The sequence below is a fragment of the Nestor notabilis genome, unplaced genomic scaffold (genome assembly GCF_000696875.1).
Source record: "Nestor notabilis isolate BGI_N333 unplaced genomic scaffold, ASM69687v1 scaffold17656, whole genome shotgun sequence".
In the NCBI taxonomy this organism is placed as follows: domain Eukaryota; kingdom Metazoa; phylum Chordata; class Aves; order Psittaciformes; family Psittacidae; genus Nestor; species Nestor notabilis.
In genome coordinates this window covers 1-18,849 of record NW_009934437.1, presented here as the reverse complement: position 1 = coordinate 18,849, position 18,849 = coordinate 1, and the positions used below count along the sequence as shown (strand labels likewise).

Genomic DNA, 18,849 nt, shown 5'->3' with positions numbered 1-18,849 from the left:
TGGGCCCCCTGTGCCAGCGCCTCAGCACCCTCACAGGGAAGAGCTTCTGCGTCAGAGCTCATCTCAATCTCCCCTCTGGCAGGTTAAAGCCATTCCCCTTAACCTCTGCCCTTGTCAGAAGTCCCTCTCCAGATTTCCTATAGGCCCCTTCAGGTTCTGGAACCACCAGCACAGACACAGCAAAGGGACACTCACTGGAGGCTGCAGTGCTGCTGTGTTTGTACTCCCTACAGCTATCAGAAGCGCATCATCTCCTCTCACGAGAGGAGCAAAACCCATTCTCTGACTCCAGAGCTGACCCGTGGGGTTTGTCCCAGCTCCCCTGGCCCGTACCTGCGGCTGGTCCGTTCGCTTGGCCGAAGTACCCCGGCGGCGGCATCGGCGGCATCACCAGGTTGAAGGGGATGGGAATGTTCATGGCAGTGACGTGGCTGGGGCCGGCGCTGATCATCCCGATCTGGTCATGGGTCTGGAAGTACATGTTGGATGGGCGGCCTGGGGAGGGGAGGAAAAGCCACAGTGATTCCAGGCCTTTAAAAAGCAATTCATATTCCCGCTTTGGACAGGAATCGAGGACTTGGGAGCAGAACTTGAAAGGACAAACCTACTCCTGCCAGGGACCAGCAGTGTTTCCAGTTCACCATTTACTCCACATTTAATTTCAGATACTCATCTAACACATTCATTCCTACACAGTTACTCTTTTACAGCACCAGCTGAGACTCCCAAAATGCACTCACATACAACACACGCTCCCTTTCCCCTCATTTTTCACTTGCTGTGCAGACACCAGAGCTCCCATATACAGACAGCAAAATCCAGGCACACCGTAAACATTTTCAGTTCTTAAATTCCTCATTTTTCTGTAGTGGCTCTTCAAACATTCAGGAGTTTGAAGTCTGTCAAACAGCAAACCCCACGGGCTTGTTGGGAGGGAAAGTAAAAACCTATAAAGATGTTGATTTTGATAGTTTCCTTTACCTTGACTGCTCCGGTCATAGACAGATCCTGGAATAATGGCCTCCCGTGCATCATACATGGCAGTAGTCATGAAACGGGCACCCTGGAAGCATTAGAGGAGTTAGACAAAGCCTTTGCACAGGAACCTTTGCACTACAACTTCAGTATAAGCTATTTTGGGTTAAAAATCCAGTAAAGCACCATGGATCACGCACACTTTACAAGTGCCGAGTAAAGTAATTGTTCTACATAGAAAGCATCCAACTATCCTTTCAACTACATCATGACAAGAAAAAGAAAAGACTCCACAGCCCATCTCACACTGTGAAACTTTTGATGAATTTTCAGGCTATTTTGAGGTTCTGATGATAGTTCTTCCCTTGCGCTATTCCTGCCACCATCCTGTGATGGCTCATGAGCTGCCCCCTCCCCCAAATGCTACTTATGCTGAAGGACTAAGTATAAAACTTGCAGGTTGAGGATTAAAGTTCAATGTTGTAAGTAAATGTGCCTCATGAGCTTGCCATTTCTACACAAACCAGTTCCTTTATGCTTCATTCACCTCAGAATTTACCCCCTCATAAAGCTTTGCAGTAAAAAGCCACTAAAAAGCACCAAGAAGTATTTTCTACAAGCACTTACAAACAGCTGAAGCAGCAAATTACTTGGGTCACACTGCGTTAACTAGGCAACAAAAACAGGAAGTTATGGGAGTGTGAGGCTGTGGGGATGGCTGTTTATTCCATCCATTTATAATTGATCACATCCCAATTATTCCATGCCACAACCATGTGAGACTTACTGGGTTGATGGTGTTGACGAGCTTCCGGGGCTTGCTGAACTGCATAAGGCTTTCCCGGAGGTTGTTCAGTGGTCCCTCCACCAGCACCTTCTGCTCCTTGTAGTAATTCAGCAGGTGGTTCCAGAGTGGTTGTTTAGACAGAGCTTTTGGGTTCCCAACAATAATTACTCCATACCTGTAACAACAGCAGACAGAGAAGGTAAAATTAACTTTGACTAAAGCCAAAGCCATGTTGCATCTAAATGTCACAACAGCCTCGAAGTCCACCTCTTCCACAGCACATCAGGGCACCCAGCAGCAGCCCATGGTAGGTGTAACAAACCCTGATGCAATTGTTTTGGTTACTGCAGATGATTTCTGGACTATGGCAAAACACGTGAAAGGAGATTGCAGCAGCCACTTGCTCAATATCACAAGCTTCCTTATATGCAGGTTTGCCAAATACACCAGTGTGCTCAGCCAACCACCACCCTGGATCAGCTGGAAAGCCTGCAGAAACCAAGGAAGCCAACCAACAGCATGGATTCCAAATTACCCTTCTCAGTAATCAAACCCATTAAGAGAAGCAAAATGATAAGAAATGGTTGCTGGAAGGGGTAAAGCAGCAGATGAAGGGTAGAAAGGGGAATGACAGGGCAGATTCTACAAACTACTGATGCCAAGTGGAAACGTTCTTTAGGTTGAGATTGCTCTTGCAAGTTGTAGGGAATGTGGAAATCACTCAAGGCTCCCTTAACCCAGGTGGGGAAAGGGCCCACTACCCACAAAACACAGACCTTCTGTTCAGGGGTCTGCATCAGTGCTTTAGCTCCCTGAAGTAGGTCTCTAGAACAGATTAGAGTTCACTCAATTTTACTTTACCTTGCTCTTGTAAGAGCTACATTAAGACGCCTGGGGTCATTCAGAAACCCTATCCCTTGGTGTTCATTGGCCCTCACACAAGAAAGGATAATAAAGTCCTTCTCTCGCCCCTGGAAGGCATCCACACTTGCAATTTCCACTTCCTGAAACAGAAGAAAACACGTAAATCACAGAAGCACAGTGCAAAACAGCTCTGCTACCAACAGCCATTACAACATGCCTTGACCATGCAGCCCCCATCAGTTGACAAAAATGTTATTTTTGTAATGACATGATTTGGTAATCCCACTGCTCACTGAATAGTTCCCCTACAGGAGACCAGCCAGTCTCAGTTTAGGACTAATTACTTTTATGTTCACTGCTTTATGGTCCTCACATTTCCCCAAACCTGGCATTTGCACTATGGAAAGCATCCCTTTCTAGGTATTTTGCCAGAAAGACTTCTGACTGTTCCAAAACCTAGTAGTAGAACAGGTCCAAATGAGCACTGCTGCTCCCAGCCTCCGAGAATCCTGAACCAGAGGGACAGATCATTCCTGGCAGAAGTAAAGGTATTTCCACCAAATTTTCCTTCAATGAAAACACTGACCAAGTCCTCACTATTGCAAAATAGACTATATTAAACATACAACAGTCTTGTTTGTAGCAACAAATTTGAGTGTTTGGTAGGAGTTCCACTGATGGGAGGATGTGTTTCCAAGCAAATAAATAGTACATCCATCAGAATTTATGGTGCTTGGTTTCCTGCATGTCCCTTGACATGACGCTTTTATTTAAGGCACAAGCTGACTGAAGCTTTTCCACAGTTGAAGCACTCATGACCTCTCTTTTCTGTGCCTCAAGGAGTCCTCAGAGGATGGACTCACTGAGCCTTCCTTTCAGAGTCCATAACAAGGCACTCTCCTTTACGTGGCCAACTGCTCCCCTGACATTTATTGGCATTTGATACCTCCTAAACTTTTCCCCCGGTCTATTTTAGCCACAATCACTCATCCCCCCCCAGTTACTAAAGAATAGACAGACTGATGCCTAAGAAGCCAGACTGCAAATGAAAATATGGTGAAGTTTCACAATATCTGACTTTTCCAGCTTCTCTGCATCCAAGTGTTCCCACGTGTGCAAGCACTCCACACCTGGTAGAGCTTTGTATGCAGGGAGCCACTGAACTGCATGTACTGCACCAGGTAGGATCGCTGCCCTTCGTAAGGAGTAATGATGCCAATCTGATCTGGTTTGGCACCAGCTTTCAACAGCTTTGTAGTTATCTTCTCCACGTTGGCAGCTTCCGTCCTGGAAAGAGACATTTGTTTATCTGAGGAGAGTCAAGGCATTAGGTGGAACTTCTTGCAAGTTAATGGGTCTAAAAACCTCGGAACACGGATGCTGAGCTGGCCTTCGCCAACAAGGCTACTTCAAGAAAGACAATTCTGTGCTGCTTGAGCACTCTGATGAATCCAGCTTCAGCTCTGCAGGAACAGTCACCACTACCAGCTCTCGACTTAGGCCATGCACAGGTATTCTCAGCCAGAGGAATAAGGGCAAAAGCCACCATCTCAAAAAAAAAGCCTCAGAATGACACAAATTTCTCCTTAACATATAAATCCACCCTCTCAGAACTACACGACCAGACTTCCCAGAACAGCACAATTCATGGTGGCCACCATTCCAAAATGGAACTTTTTAGTAGAGTTCAATGCACACATGTATTTTTATGAGCGAGATCATTAAAAATGTTCCTGCCTGCTGTGCAAACAGCTCCTGCAGTTGCTTTATCTTCAAAGTTTTATATATAGAATGTTTTTAATGCCAATCCCCCTGTCAGCCAACTGCTGTGGTGTGTATTTGTGCACAGTCTGGGTGGCTGCATTGTCTTGCACATGCTGCTCATCAAACAGACAGATTAAAAATAACCCAGCCCTTTTTTTGCATGATTTGGTCTGGTTTTCCTTCCAGGCACACGAACAAATGCATCTGACCAAAAGGAGCAAAGTGTTTTAAGCTCACTCTTTAAAAAAAGAAGTTGGAATGTACAGCAAAAAAAAGGGATAGACAAAACAAACCTAAATTCTCATTCCTTACACACCCCTGCCAAAATTAAAGACTCTGCTTCAGGAGCTACTGGAATTCTGGCCTCAAAATGCAACTTGATCAGCATTTCCTGCTGCAGCTGCAGTCAGTTTACTTGCTGGCCCAAATTCATTCCACATATTAGGCACTTAATTGTCCCATGCTCCTTTATGCTACCAGTGAAGGAAGACACACACCTCCACAGAACAATTCCAACCCACATAAGATCTGAACTGCTCCCACTGGAAATGCCTTTTCTCTTCATTTACTGGGAAGAGAGCTTAGGGCAAACCAGCTCCAGGATGCAGCTCGGCCTACACCATCCTTGCTGGCAGCTCTGATTATACAAAGCACACCAGCAGCTTCAGCCACAGCTGTTAATAGCAAACAACAACATTTTATTCATTTAGAAGAACTACTGCAGAGCATAAGGATCAACAGCACTGAACACTGCACCCAACACACGATACATTTGACAGCTGTGGGCTGGCTCATTTGAATACCATCTTTACAGAAACAGAAAGTAACTCTTCTTGGAAATCACAAGCCTTTATTTAGCTGTTAAAGCCTTTATTCAGGGCAAGGTCACCCTAAGTCATGGGGAATAAGGAATATTATGAATTTTGTTGCAGAAATTCTAGATAAAGAAATTCTTAGATATTTGGTCTGCAGTGGGAACCACATACTGCTCTTTCTCTTGACTTCAGAACTTGTGACTGTCTCCAAGGGATGCAGTAAGATTAGTAACAGATTCATTTAACAATCTCCCTTACAATATGAGACACGCTGGGATGATGTAAGTTTATATCTCTGCTGAATTTTCTTTACCTGTTTAAGTAAGAGGTGCCTGAGCTGGCAATTTCTTCCTGTCCTTGTGTAACGTAGAAAAACATAGGCTTATCTGGCTGTGGCCACTGGAAATCAAACCCTTTCTTCACACGGTCCGCTGGAGAGCACAAAAAAAGTAAACCAGTTTTTAGCACTGTTTTACTAGCAAGAACATATGCTACTTCTGTATCAAAGCACCTTAGAGACGCAACACTAAGTGCAGTGGCAAGTCTTGTTAAGCAAATGTATTAACATACTCACGCAGATGAAGGATTAAAGGAAGGATTCTTTAAGGAAAGGAAAGGAATTTGCAGGAGTACTGTTCTTGCTTACCTGCAGTGACACCGTTCTGGAGTGAACCCTCATAGAAGATGTTGGATGGGAAAGCACTAAGGGCAGGATGCATGCGGTACTGCACCTGCAGGCGGATCGGCCGGATACCCAGCACCACCAGCCTCTCGAAGAGGCTCTGAGACAGCCCAGCCTTAGCAGCTTTCTTACACATCACAACAGGACCAAGCTGGCAGTGGTCACCCACGAGAATAAGCTGTGAAAAAGGAAGTTAGCAGATCTCTAAGTTTCTATTTTCTGACACTTGCCCAGTAGATAGAAACAAAAGCAATATCCTACTATAAAATGTATTAGGAACTAACCAGTCTGACTTGTAATAAGCTTCAGATCTAATCTCAGGTTTATAAACCTTCAGCACCAACTAGCTTTTCAGCTCATCATTTTCAAGTAAAATCTTATTCAGTCTCTAGATTGTTCCAACAGTACCAACATGTTCTAAGCAAAGACTATGCATGGAAATGGAAAACTAACAGGACTAAGACAAAGATGCTTCTATCTGTAGTATGGAAGCATCTTCCACAAAAGGATTTTGTTTCTTTGTATGCCCACGGTGTGAATGTTGCTGCTTGCTGCTACTTCCTCTACTCAAACTTTAATGAGATTGTCTTCAATGAAGTCCCACAGCTCCTACCTGCTTTGCTCCCAGCACCACTGGCACCATGCACTCTGGCTCAGTGGCCTGTGTGCTTTCATCGATCAGAATGGAGCGGAATTGCATCTTCGCAAGCCTTGGGTCACCAGCTCCCACACATGTGCAACAGATCACATCTGCATTCTGAGACAGAAATGCAACTAAGATTAATCACGTAGGGTATCAACAGCCAGTATTTCCACATGGAGGAGTATCCAACACCATTCCAAGAACCTCCCCAAAGTTAAATTGTACTCTCATCTCCACCAGCAAATTGCAGCCAAGCCTCCCATGGAGGAAGGCAATTATTTAAGCTACTAGAACCAAAGCACCTTACCATAAGTAACTCCCGCTCTGCTGTTCGTTTCAGAGCCCGGTAACGTTTCTCATCAGCAGATGACAGTTCTCCAGTTTCATCTTTAAGCTGCTGCAGTTTCTGAAGCTCTGGCATGCTGCAAAAAAAACGAATTTTGCTTTATGGCCTAATTAACAACTTCATAGGATTCCAGTGGAACTCATTCATAAAACTAAACAGGACACAAGAAGTTACCACCAAGCAAATACACGTTGTCACCATCACACAGTTCACCAGTGGTGTCCATCACACCACTTCGGTTGGTTTTTTTTTGTTCCCCTGCTCCTTTCAATCATTTCTTACCTATCCATGTTCCTGATCTGGTTATGCAATGCCAAGAAGGACACGGGAGAGTCAATTGCCTCACGACTTTTAGCACACAGACGAACCACTTTCAGTCCAGTTTGATGGATCTTCTCAGTCAACTGATCCACAGCGATGTTACTTGGAGCACAGACTAATACAGGCCTTGGGAAAATGTGAAGCAAAAAGTCTCAGTGAGATGTAACAGACTTGCAATAAAATCCTGTGCTCCAACACAGGTCTCTGAAAAATATGCTGGGGAAGAACATTCTCTGAAATAAGCACACGTCTTCCCGGAAAAAATATACTTGCAAAAAACCTTTCTAGTTCAATTATACAAATTATTTTGATTTTAAAATGAAGCTGTTTCTCTGACCATTAATAAAATAACCTCACACATACAGGATTCAGAGAGAACAGTTCTTACCCGTTGCCCTGTCTAGCCAGATGATAGACAATCGTGGCTGATGTCACTGTTTTTCCGGTACCAGGAGGACCCTGAATAAGGCTCAGAGGACGCTGCAGGACAGTCTTCACAGCATAAACCTATTCAGTATTCAATGCAGAGGAAGTTACAAAGTTGTTCAAGCTCTATTCATAAATCCTTTCTCTTTTGTGTGTAGTAAAAAGGAGATGAGGTTACCTGAGAATGGTTGAGATCAGGAAGTCCTTGTGCTGTAAAGCGCTTTGGCAACTGGCATTTAATAATTACATCTTCCACCTCATGACCTAACAGCTTGTGATAGATGTACCCAGACACTGAGGTCTCATCCACAGCGAATGTTTTTAAAGCACTCTGCATTCTGAAATGAAGGAAGAAGAAAAAATACCCCCAAATCAGTACGACCTCAATTGCAACTATCCATAAATGTCCTACACAAAGGTTAATCAGACATCAGACACAAAATATACCTTGGGAGAAGAGCAATGCAGAAGACTTACTAACAGAATTTAGAGACAGAAATCAGACCCGTGAGAACACAGATGGTTTTCCTCATACTACAAAGTATTATAGCCAGAAAAATCTGTAGAGAAACATCAGATAGAATCTGCAACAGTAATTTTAAGTCTAAGATTTGATGAAAAAATTGTATTTGGTGCATCTCAGGATAACAAACCAACTCCTATCTTACAAAATGCAGTACAGACACCTCTGAAGTCTACTGACCCCACAGCCAACTCGAATGCCTTGAAATTTCAGCTAGTTAAAGCAATTCAAAGTCTAGGAATGCCAATTAAGATCAGAGAGCACTTCAGGATGAAGCAGTGTTCAGGAAGCTGAAGACAGTTCTCTCTGCGTCCCAAGTATTACTGAACATAAGATAAATTTCCACCTACCTTGATGTATTTGCAACAAACCCTAAGCATGCCTTCAAAAATGAGAAAAATTGGCAGTTTGATGGCATTCAGGTTAATGCAGTTTCTAGTGAAAGTCAGGCCTGTCGCTCTATAAGCCAGGTATCGCGTTCACAGGCTCAACACATTGGATGCACTCAGATTCCTGCCTCACCAAACAATACAACTTTTCCTGTTCAAGGATTCCCTCTGAAGGTAAAGGAAAACACACATGCACCAACTGAACCCATTACGTGCCCGATTCTGAAGTGCCTTCTCAGTACCTGTCAAATGAAGTCGACTTCCACACAAAATCCACTTGGAAGTTATGAGTGACTTCCACGGGCGCTCCCACGCTGCTCCTCAGCTCGATGGCAATCTCATCACCATAATCTGTAGAACCTCGTTAAGTAGTAATCTGCAGCAAACTTCTCCATTGTATTTTTCCCAATTTTGGTATTATTTTAGCAGACCCCCATGACAAATTAAAAATTAACTCAAAATTACTTGTGGACACATGTACTGATTTCTCAGAGAAAGACTTCAACCTTCCACTAAGCCCTTCTGAAGGCTCACTAAGTAAAGGATACTATCAGGGACTTTGATAACATGACCAATTCCTTTCCACAAAGGGGCCAGGTCTCCTTTATACCTCAGGCAGATCTCATCTCCTTGCATAAGACGCATATCTACAAAGGAAGGAAAAATGTTCTCAGAATATTCACCAAACAACCACCTCCCAAACCAAACCCAACACAATACTATCGTATATCCCAGGTCAGACCAGAACAGTTCTCCAAACACTGACATTATTCACCAGGCATACAACAACCCAGGCAAAACATACAATCAAAGTGTCATTACCCGAATCAGTCTTTGGCAAAGTGAAATAGGCAATTCTTTTCTTGTTCAAGCCCAGGTCCCATCTGACTGTGATGTTATCTTGGGTCTAATAGTAAAAAAAAAAAGGCATCTATTAGGTTCTCAAAAAGCTTATTTGCTAACTCATACAATCCTCACTGTCCTCTGCTTCAAAACAGTGGAGAAATGAAACCTTGCTGCTCCAGCATCACAGCAGAGACAAATATTGGTATTTATTCCTATGGCCTGAGATCACACCACCTGCAGAAGATAACTCTGCTCTACAAGAGCTACTTAGTTAATAAGAAACAAAGTCCTAATCAGCACCTGCATTATTCTCTCCCCCCCACCTTTAAAACATTCATGAAGTGCTTGCATGACCTCACACAGTCCAGGTGTGACTGGAAGCTCTGACAAAGGTAACAGCAGGTTATGAGGGTAACAGCATAAGGTGGCCAAGTTGCAGTTCTACAATAGAGTACGGCTCTCGAAAAGATGAAACTTTCAACACAGAAAAGACGGAAGTTCCCAAGTGTTTCAAGCTGGTTTTTAAAACCTCAGTTTGAGGATTTTCTCTTTTCCTCTCCCTGCTATCAGACATCACCATTACTACTATAGTTACTGTGATGTAACAGTATTGGAATAAAGGCATCTACTTCACTTGAGCCTCCCTTCTACGCTGTTAACAACAACCATGTGTTTTGACAGCAGAGAATTGGTCAGAAGCCCCCTCAAACAGGCATATTTCAAGTGTATTACCTGAGACTCCTTGAGTTTCTTGTCATAGTCTGCCTCAAGCTTGACCAGAGGACCAAAGATATTTTGGTATTGATAAGCATCTTCATATCTAAGCAGGACATGCTGTGGTTCTTCATCAACACCAGGCTTTTCCAAGTCCTCAAGGGTTGCAGATGGATTTTCCTAGAATTTGAAGCCCAAGTGGTTTCTTTCAAAGTTTTAAATACAAACAAGTGACAAGTTGTCACTGTGCAACAGGACTGATAATGCTGTGTTCTGCTACTACAGGAAGTTGTATCAAGGTATAACCATGTCATGGTGTTAAGACTACACCCAGACATTGTATGTCACACTCACATCCAGTCAGTTTTGTTATGCTTTAAAGAATGTACAGAAAAACCTCTCAGAAAACAACAGCCGAACACTAAGCACGGATGAAGAGTTCCCTACTCAGCTAGTCATCACATAAAGCAGAACCATGTGAAAGACACGATAAGGGGAAGGAAAGTTGGTTTTTTCAGACTGCGTGACAGTGCAACTTGAACAGAGCTGAAGAACCCAAAGGTGAAACTTTTCTACTTTGATAAACAACTTCCTGAATGCTTTCATCAATTCCCAGTTGCAATGCTTGTCAAACCTGCAGGATTTAAAACTCATGTAATTTAAGTACGTTCTCTGCCTTATGCAATTGCTAAAACAGTCTTGTCCTCCCTTCATAAAAACACAAAGTTAGCACTTGGTAAAATATAACCAGTATTTGAAAAGCTGCACATACCTTCCAAAGTTCTTCCAGTTTGTTAATCTGTTGAGCTGTAATCTGACGGGCTCTCAACTGCTCCTGTTCAGATGGAATCTTCACCAGCCATGAAAGGAAACAACGATCTTGGATAAGAGGCTGCCACTGTGAACTGTCCCAGTTAATATCCTTTAAACTGCTCTGGCTGGCACATGGCTGCCTGCACAACCAAAACATTGGAAAAATTGTTAAATTAGACAAGTGTAAGAAAAAGTCTGTCGTGTGAAGTGTAAAAATAGGTTTATCATGCTCCTGAAACAACTCAAATACCTCAGTGAAAAGGAGGAAACAAACCCACCCTATAACCTGCTGGGCCAATTCATCTTTTGGTTCTTTTTTCTGCTATTTCAACACTGGGAAGGCTCAGGATTTTAAACAGTGTTTCTTGGGTGTTTCTAGAACTGAAAAATCATAACACCTAAAGTATTAAATGAGACACTCACCTTTGAAAGTGTTACAGTCCATTAAGATTATGCACATATATATGGGAAAACACTTGGGATTACTTCCCATCTGTTGTTTAGACAAACAGAAGAGCTCATTCCATAGAAACACATCTTCTACTGTCAAATACATGGTGACAGCATTTAATTAAAATACATACAATTAAAATAATGATTTCTGACAGAACCTATCAGAGGACAATTTCCAATTTACTGCTGTCTTCAAATGATTCTGTGAGCTGACAGAAAAGCATACTGTGTCATAGAGTCACTGCTCCAGTAGGGCTCCAGAGTCATTTCCTGAACTGATCTGTTACTCTTCCAAGTCTGAAGATCACAGTTTTAGAAAAGGGGAAAACCACCTTTCTTCCACTAAGGACTGCTTCACTTCAGGTAAATACTTTTCTCTGGAACCAAGACAATTGCCCAGCATAACAGAATGCTCCTTTAGCGATTATCTACTTGTATACAGTTCATCTGAAGGAAAAAATGGTGTCAAATTAGAGTATAAAATATATTTTGGTACAAAATGAACACAAGCATCACCCTTTAGAAATCAGCTTATGCAACAGACTTGACACAAACATGCCAACAAAGGCATTCTCTCACCTGCACAGTAAAACCACCACGGAGTCTGCCTTAGCTGGAATAAAGCCCAGGAGAAACACATTACGACATCCGCAGTTGTAACATTCCAAGACAGTCTCTCCTAGAGGCCCATCCTTATGGAGAGTCACCTCCTTGCACTTCGCTCTCACAAGATGATTAACAATGTGGCTGAAACCAAAGAGAACATACATTTGTTTTCATTTAATAGGAAAATCATGTTTAGTCCTAACGATGTATTAGCTCAGTTATTAAAAGACACAAATAAAAATCGATTGGTGCTGTGGCAGACAACTGCAAGATACAAGCACAGATACAACTGTAAGGTACAAGCACAGATACTAGCAGAGTTTCAGTGGTTTCTCAGTGCATGAATGCTTTAAGGTACACGAGTGTGAAAGAACAAGAAAAGTGTAAAACATCCTTTCATGTTCCTGGTAATTGAAAGAAGGCTCCCAAAGTTCCATAGATCAAGAGGTGCTTTGCAGGAAGACACGATGGGGGAAGCAGCAGCAAGCTCACTTCACAGAAGTGATTCAAGTTCTGCTGAGATTGAGCTCTAAGCTGGTAACAGCAGCAAAGCTACACAGGCAGCTGGAGGTTCACATTTAAGTCACCAGACTTTGATTATCACCAAAATCTAAGTCACAGCCACCACTTTAGAACAAACCCACTCTGGAAACAAGACTGTCATTGTTATTTACCTGCCAGATGTATTTCCACGCCCATTACAGAACCACTTTTTGCTGGTGTTGCAGTAAACCACGCAAGCAGGGTCATGGATGCCACAGTAACTGGAATTACAAGTGAAAAAACAGGGAGTGATTGGGTATTTGCTTATAGGAAAACTCAAATACAAGAACTAAACTGTGTGTCAGTGTCTAAAATCACAGGGAAGTGAAAATTAGGGAACATGGATGTTGGTAAAAGCATCAGACACGAGCTAAACTTCTGTTCTGAGTCACAGGTATTTCAACACTTCCCGCCACTGCCATCCTTAGGTTGGCTTAACTTTCTACTTACTCCTCAAGGGAAGTCCAAAACCTGCTGGACGAGGGAGCTCTTAAGTATCCAACAGAGCTCACCAGAGGGCACCATTCTCCTACCAGTACGTGGCTGTCTCCAAAGAAGTTGCTCTCAAAACCCAAATCCTCTAAGCATACATCTTTCACTCCCACAAAGCACTCTCACCTTCTGAAAATAACAAGCCCTGGGACAAAGCTTAGGTCTTACCTGCAAGCATGCACAGGAAGGTCCTTTGTGTAATAAGTATCTTCTTCATCTTCTTCAAAATTCAACTCTGCCAGAAGCTGGCTAGTTTTAGCCACATTATCATCCACAGCTCCATTCTGAAGAATGCCATCAGGTCCATTCACCTGAAATACAAGGTCAGTGCTTAAGTTATACAATCAAAATAGAGCCCACAACATGAAGGCAAGGACAGTAATCCCCACTCCTCACAGCAAAAACTTGGGCTTCATTTAGGAAATCTCAAAAGGAAGGTGCTGGTAGGAGCTGAAACACATCCCAGTTATAGCATCAGTATCCACTTCACCAGCTCCTATTTTAAACTCCAACTGGTAAGTAGAAAAAAGTTAACAAAAGATATTGCTTTTCTGCACTGACATTTTTCCATTTCACACAACACATAAAATTCCACTTAAACAATTCCAGCAGTATCAAAAGTTGGGGGTTTTCATCCTTCATTTTGTTCCAGAAATCCATCTGAAAACAGGATCTTTATTGCATAGGACATTCCTCACCTATGTCTGCTGTTATCTATCCACTAAATCAATGTTGTTCCCACCTCCAAGATATCAGAAGTATAACTTCATGACACTTGGACAACAGAGAGCAAGAAATCAAGCAGCTTGTTCTCATATACACCTGATTTAACAAAATTGTGACACTTTCAATTTGGTTTGACACGATTTCCTAAACTGCAAAAGTGCAAACCCTGTAATGTACCTCATTTCAGAGCACTACTCAGCGATGGAGGTGCTAATGCAGCACACACAAAGCAGGTGCTCTTTCCACTGAGGATACACTGCCAGAGCCATGAAGTTCTGCACCATTTGGTGCTGTGTTGGAACCTTTTACACACCAAGCCCCTCTCCTGTTAAAAACAGCTGCTTTTTGGCAATACTGAGCACAGAGCGTTCACCACCAGGAAGGAGCATCCAGAAGAGGAAATGTCACACAGTAGATCTGGGCACAGCATTGCCCCTTGGGACTTTCTCCCCAACAAAACTTCGTTCATTCAGTCACTTGATTCTTTGACTCTCACTAGAACCTGAGAAGAGGAAAGTGTCCATGTTAACTTTGAGTGGAGAAAGGTGGGAAAGGGACCACCAGAATGCCTGCAATGGTTAACATAATGCTGACAAAGTGTCCAGGAGGAGTGCTCTGAGGTAGTTTTGCCTATCACATGTATTAAACCCCCCCAGTGTTTTTAGGGATATTGGGTCAGGATGAGATTTATTTCTGAAAGTTTAACTAGCTAATGAATGGGAGCATAAGAATCACTCCAGGCCTTTGTCTACTGATACAATACTTAATGACTCTCTTGCACGAAAGACATTTAATGCAATTTATCTGGTATCTGTAGGTTAATTCCCTGCAGGAGATGAGAAAGCTGCCCACAGTGAGGAGAATGCTAAATCTCCGTTAAAAGAAATCTGATAAAAATAGTTGCTGTAGCATTTTAAAGCCAGACCTCAGCAGCAAATCCAAACAAGCTTACTTCTCCAAGAGCCCCAGTCGGGTTCCGTGCCAGCCAGTGTCAGTACTGCACATTAAAATTTAACAGTCCCTTGCAAGAGTTAAAATTAAGTGGAAGCCACTTCACATTTGCCCTCAGCAGTAAGGAGCTGGACTCAATGACAGCAGCTTTGTTTCATTATCTCCAAATGAAACGAGATGCATTTGCAAAACACAGTGTAAATGGTTTGACTTTTTATGGATGTTACCTCCGAGTACTGGCTTTTAATAGAAAGAATCAGCCAAGAGGAACCACCAGCACAGAGTCTGCAAAAGCAGCAGAGGGAACAAGGAAAAATGAACTGCAGCAGCATGCAACAACCCATGAGTATGATGAACCCAAACCCAACCAGCCCACTATGTAACAGCACCTCCACCACAGATGTTTGAAGATAAAAACCCATTTTAAACAGGTAGCGCCATTTTACAAGGTATGAAGATAACTTACTAGCTGACCATGGAATAGGTGGAATTCCAAAGCCTTAAGTTAATCTGAATGTCTTAGAGGCACAAACACCAGGCATTCACAGGTGAACTTCTGTTCCAAAGAACCATAACACACATTATACATAGAATTATTATACACAGCAGCTAGCAGCTTTAGTAGTACTTTTTTTGGGTGCTCACAAAAAATTGTTATTGCTGAGCAGTAATAAAATCGCAAAGATTTTTTTTTTTTAAGGCAGAAACCCAAGAAACTACAACAACTGCAAGTTATTTGTACTCCTGCACCAGGTGATTGTGCTAGTTACACCTCAGGGAGCTCCAACCCTTCCCAAGTTAGGCAGAATGATGTCACCTGTGACTGCAGAAATACTCAGCTTTGGCAGGCAGACAATGAGGAAGTGAGCAACTATTGTTCTAAACCTACTGTGATGTTAGCCTATATGCATGTCATTAACAATCTGGCACCATCAACTGTTATACAAGGTGTGGGGGGGTCTTTATTTTAAAAGTGTTGACTGAAACTTCCAGCACAGCAAGTTCAACAGCTACAGCAATGTGAGGAACACCGAGGCGCTCCGAAACTATCACCAAGGTACTGCTCCCTCCATTGCTCCCTTTTTTACCTCTAAAATACTGGTCAAGGGACAACAGTACAGGTCCAGAGAACTGAGTAACAGAATAGTAAACCAGACTATGTAGTGGCTTCTTCCAACCGTGTGTAAGCAAGGCCCCAAATCAGCAGTAACAGAATACAACCCTCTCAGTTTCTCCTGGTGCTTCTGACTAACACAGCCCACCTGCATCAGGAGCTCATCCCCAGGTGAACACAGCTACATCCACTTGATGTAGTTCTGCTCTAAAGTGGTGCATTTCAAGCTGGAACAAGAAAACTAATTGCAGTTAAGTAGGTATTTTGCTAGGAAAGTACTCTTGCTCCAGGACTGCAACGCCCTTCGACATGGTGCAGTCACTGCAGGATACCCGGTCACACTGTCTCAATTCAGGTCGTTTCCCCCTCATGCTTGAGAAAAAAATACACACTTCTGGACTTGCACAAAAATCCCAACTATCTGTTATTTGTAGATTCCTTATATTAAAGCTAGAGGCTATTTACTGTACCTTATAATAATCTCCTGTACCATTTGCTTTCCCTTTCAAAACAAGGAAGTGGCTACTATGGAGAACACTCGCTCCCACACTACCTCCAAAGTGTGTGGAGTAAGTTGTATTTCCAGATGGGACCTGAGCAACAGGGAGAAGGTTATTTGCCAAGACAGAAAGTCTTTGTCAGAAGTGGAAGTTAAATCCAGCCCCCATAGTCTAGACCAACACTAATTGCTGCCCCAGCCTCCTTCAACCACTGCTGCAACAGCTTAACTAACACATCAACACCATGCGTGTTGTCCAGCACGGACCTGCTGAGTATATGACTGCTTCCGAGCATCATCCCTAAGTGCTTGCCTGAAAGAGTGAAAAAAATAAGGCAGAAATCAGAGCTGATCTTAAAATATTCAGAAAAATCAATTCCCAGGTTTGATTTTAATCATATGTAAACAATGGAGATGGAGTTTCCTGAAGAGAACACAGTGGACATGGCTCTGTGCTCCCGACTGCTCGCTCTTGTCGGTCAGACACTAATCAATTGTAACAACATCCTCTTAAACTATTAGTTAAATGTACATTGGGAATGGAAGCTCTTATAGACCATCTGATTTAATCATTTTATTCAAGAAATCGGGTGCTCTGAATTGCTCATCTTTTTAAACTCTAGAACACTAAATGATACCAGAACATGAAACAGCAGAGTAAAAGTACATCCCTCCAATGTTCATCAGCTTCAAATACACATTACTTATTCAAGCAGCTTTACTTATAATCACAGTGGCAACACATGAATGCGATGAATTTTAGGGCCTTAGAAGTTACTATTTAGCACGTCCCCTGCCAAAAGCCATAACAAGTTTAAATTATTTGTTGAAGGCAGCAAAATTACTCCCAGAATCTTTTAAAAACACTTAATTTCTGATCTTATCACTCCTGAGACCGTTGCAAGGTACAAGTCTGAACGGCTCCAGGGAGCTGGGTTTGCTGTGCTTCAGCTCAGGAGGATATTACATTTCTCAGTCTTCAGACTTGTGCTTGCAATAGTTCTCTCCCAACCGTCCCCAAAACTTAGATTTCTAGCCAAAATGGGGATCAGGCTGACCACAAGAGTTTGTGGAAATATCATAGATGCACTCAGCTTTAAAAACGTAATAAATACCCCCCTTCTTGCCAGGCTGGATGGGTACAGACACACCACTAGCTGAATGTACTCTCCAGATACTTTTTTTCCCCCTTTTTACTTCAAAGGCTTTTCAAACATGTTTAAACAAAAAGACAAATTAATCCTCTTCTAGCTTATGAGGCTTATTTTGGGGTAGTTTTTCTTCTTCTGGCCACGTGCTGTCTATTGTAAGATCTGGAATGATCACAACCCATTAAAAGTTTTAGAAAAACAGGATTTTATTAGAACTGCCTTTTTAATCAATTCATGTGTAGTCTAACTGTACATAGGCAAGGTCTTACTACTACTGTTAAGTAATCCGGTCTACCAAAGCCAAATGCAAAAGCTGTGAGTAAACAGAAACTAAACAGCCCATGGGATCCCGTCCCTGAGTCTGTCTTATGAACACCCTAACCTGGAGCAAGTCACAGCACAGCAGCTGCGCCCAGGCTCTGTGCTGAGCACAAGGAAGTCCTTCAACCCATCCCGGGATAAACGCAATGCGGCCAGGATGGGATAATACCACCTGCAGGCTCTCAGCACCTGCACACACTGGCCTCTTTGCTGTTTGCTCACTTCTCTACCCACAACTGGATTATTCACAGACCCTGCTACATTAGCTTGTGCAAGGAAAAGGAAAATCAAGCCTGCTCAAACTGTGTTTGGTTCAGGATTCAAAACTTACCTAAAGCATTTCAACTCATCCTTTAAAATGTGGATAACATGCATTTAATTGTTAGTAACGGGACCACACAAGGATGCAATGAAACTTAGAATAGTCCATGATCTTTAGATGGAAAACAGTTTGACTTTTTTTAAAAACATGAAGGGTTTTTGTTTTTCCTACAGTCACGATGTAGCACAGTGACAGGTACCGTCTTCATATGCACCATACAACCCTGCTTCCTGCTTTACTTCCACTTTTGTGAATTGTTAAATAAATACTTGTATGTAGCAAATATCAACAGGGTATATAAAAAAAAAAGCTCTTTTTAAGCTATGAGGAGCCAGACCTCTGAACTCAAACTCAGGCAGTATCGACTGTCACTCCCATGCAAACCCAAACAGACCAGACCAGCAACCATGCAGCAGAAAAGGGGGCAAAGCACGATAAAGTTATAGTAATACTGAAAAATTAAAAGCACATTTTGCTTTTAGTCACAGAAATAAATTAAAGGAAGGAATGCTGAATTTCCTCAGCAGCCAACTTTTGGTAAGCAAATGCTACCTATCGCTGCGTTTGTTTTAAAGAGGAAAAGAACCGGAAGCAACATCCCGAAGCGTTTCCAACTTCAACATCACACCGAAGAGCGACACAACTGTCACGACGCAGCCACGGAGTCCGCCGGCTTTACCAGCGTACAACCGGCTGCCAAGCTGGTCCTCAGGGCGCTGTGTCCGCGCTCCCGGGGCAGCGCCGGAGAGCACGCCTGCCGGGC

The 18,849-nt window shown here is 42.8% G+C and overlaps 1 protein-coding gene across 1 annotated transcript in view; it reads right to left on the bottom strand.

The window, feature by feature from the left end:
- The window catches only part of UPF1 (UPF1 regulator of nonsense transcripts homolog (yeast)), a gene marked incomplete at its 5' end in the record, with an annotated part of 15,648 nt that extends 2,335 nt beyond the window's left edge, over positions 1–13,313 (bottom strand). The window contains 20 exons of the mRNA XM_010017351.1: positions 334–495; positions 982–1,063; positions 1,763–1,937; positions 2,624–2,766; positions 3,757–3,913; positions 5,519–5,636; positions 5,852–6,065; positions 6,501–6,644; positions 6,838–6,952; positions 7,159–7,323; positions 7,586–7,704; positions 7,802–7,961; positions 8,778–8,886; positions 9,084–9,182; positions 9,358–9,442; positions 10,114–10,275; positions 10,868–11,048; positions 11,941–12,108; positions 12,642–12,731; positions 13,171–13,313. Coding sequence (XP_010015653.1) covers positions 334–495; positions 982–1,063; positions 1,763–1,937; positions 2,624–2,766; positions 3,757–3,913; positions 5,519–5,636; positions 5,852–6,065; positions 6,501–6,644; positions 6,838–6,952; positions 7,159–7,323; positions 7,586–7,704; positions 7,802–7,961; positions 8,778–8,886; positions 9,084–9,182; positions 9,358–9,442; positions 10,114–10,275; positions 10,868–11,048; positions 11,941–12,108; positions 12,642–12,731; positions 13,171–13,313 — 2,791 coding nt within the window. The remainder of the gene's footprint in view (positions 1–333; positions 496–981; positions 1,064–1,762; positions 1,938–2,623; positions 2,767–3,756; positions 3,914–5,518; positions 5,637–5,851; positions 6,066–6,500; positions 6,645–6,837; positions 6,953–7,158; positions 7,324–7,585; positions 7,705–7,801; positions 7,962–8,777; positions 8,887–9,083; positions 9,183–9,357; positions 9,443–10,113; positions 10,276–10,867; positions 11,049–11,940; positions 12,109–12,641; positions 12,732–13,170) is intronic.
- Between the last annotated feature and the right edge of the window lie 5,536 nt (positions 13,314–18,849).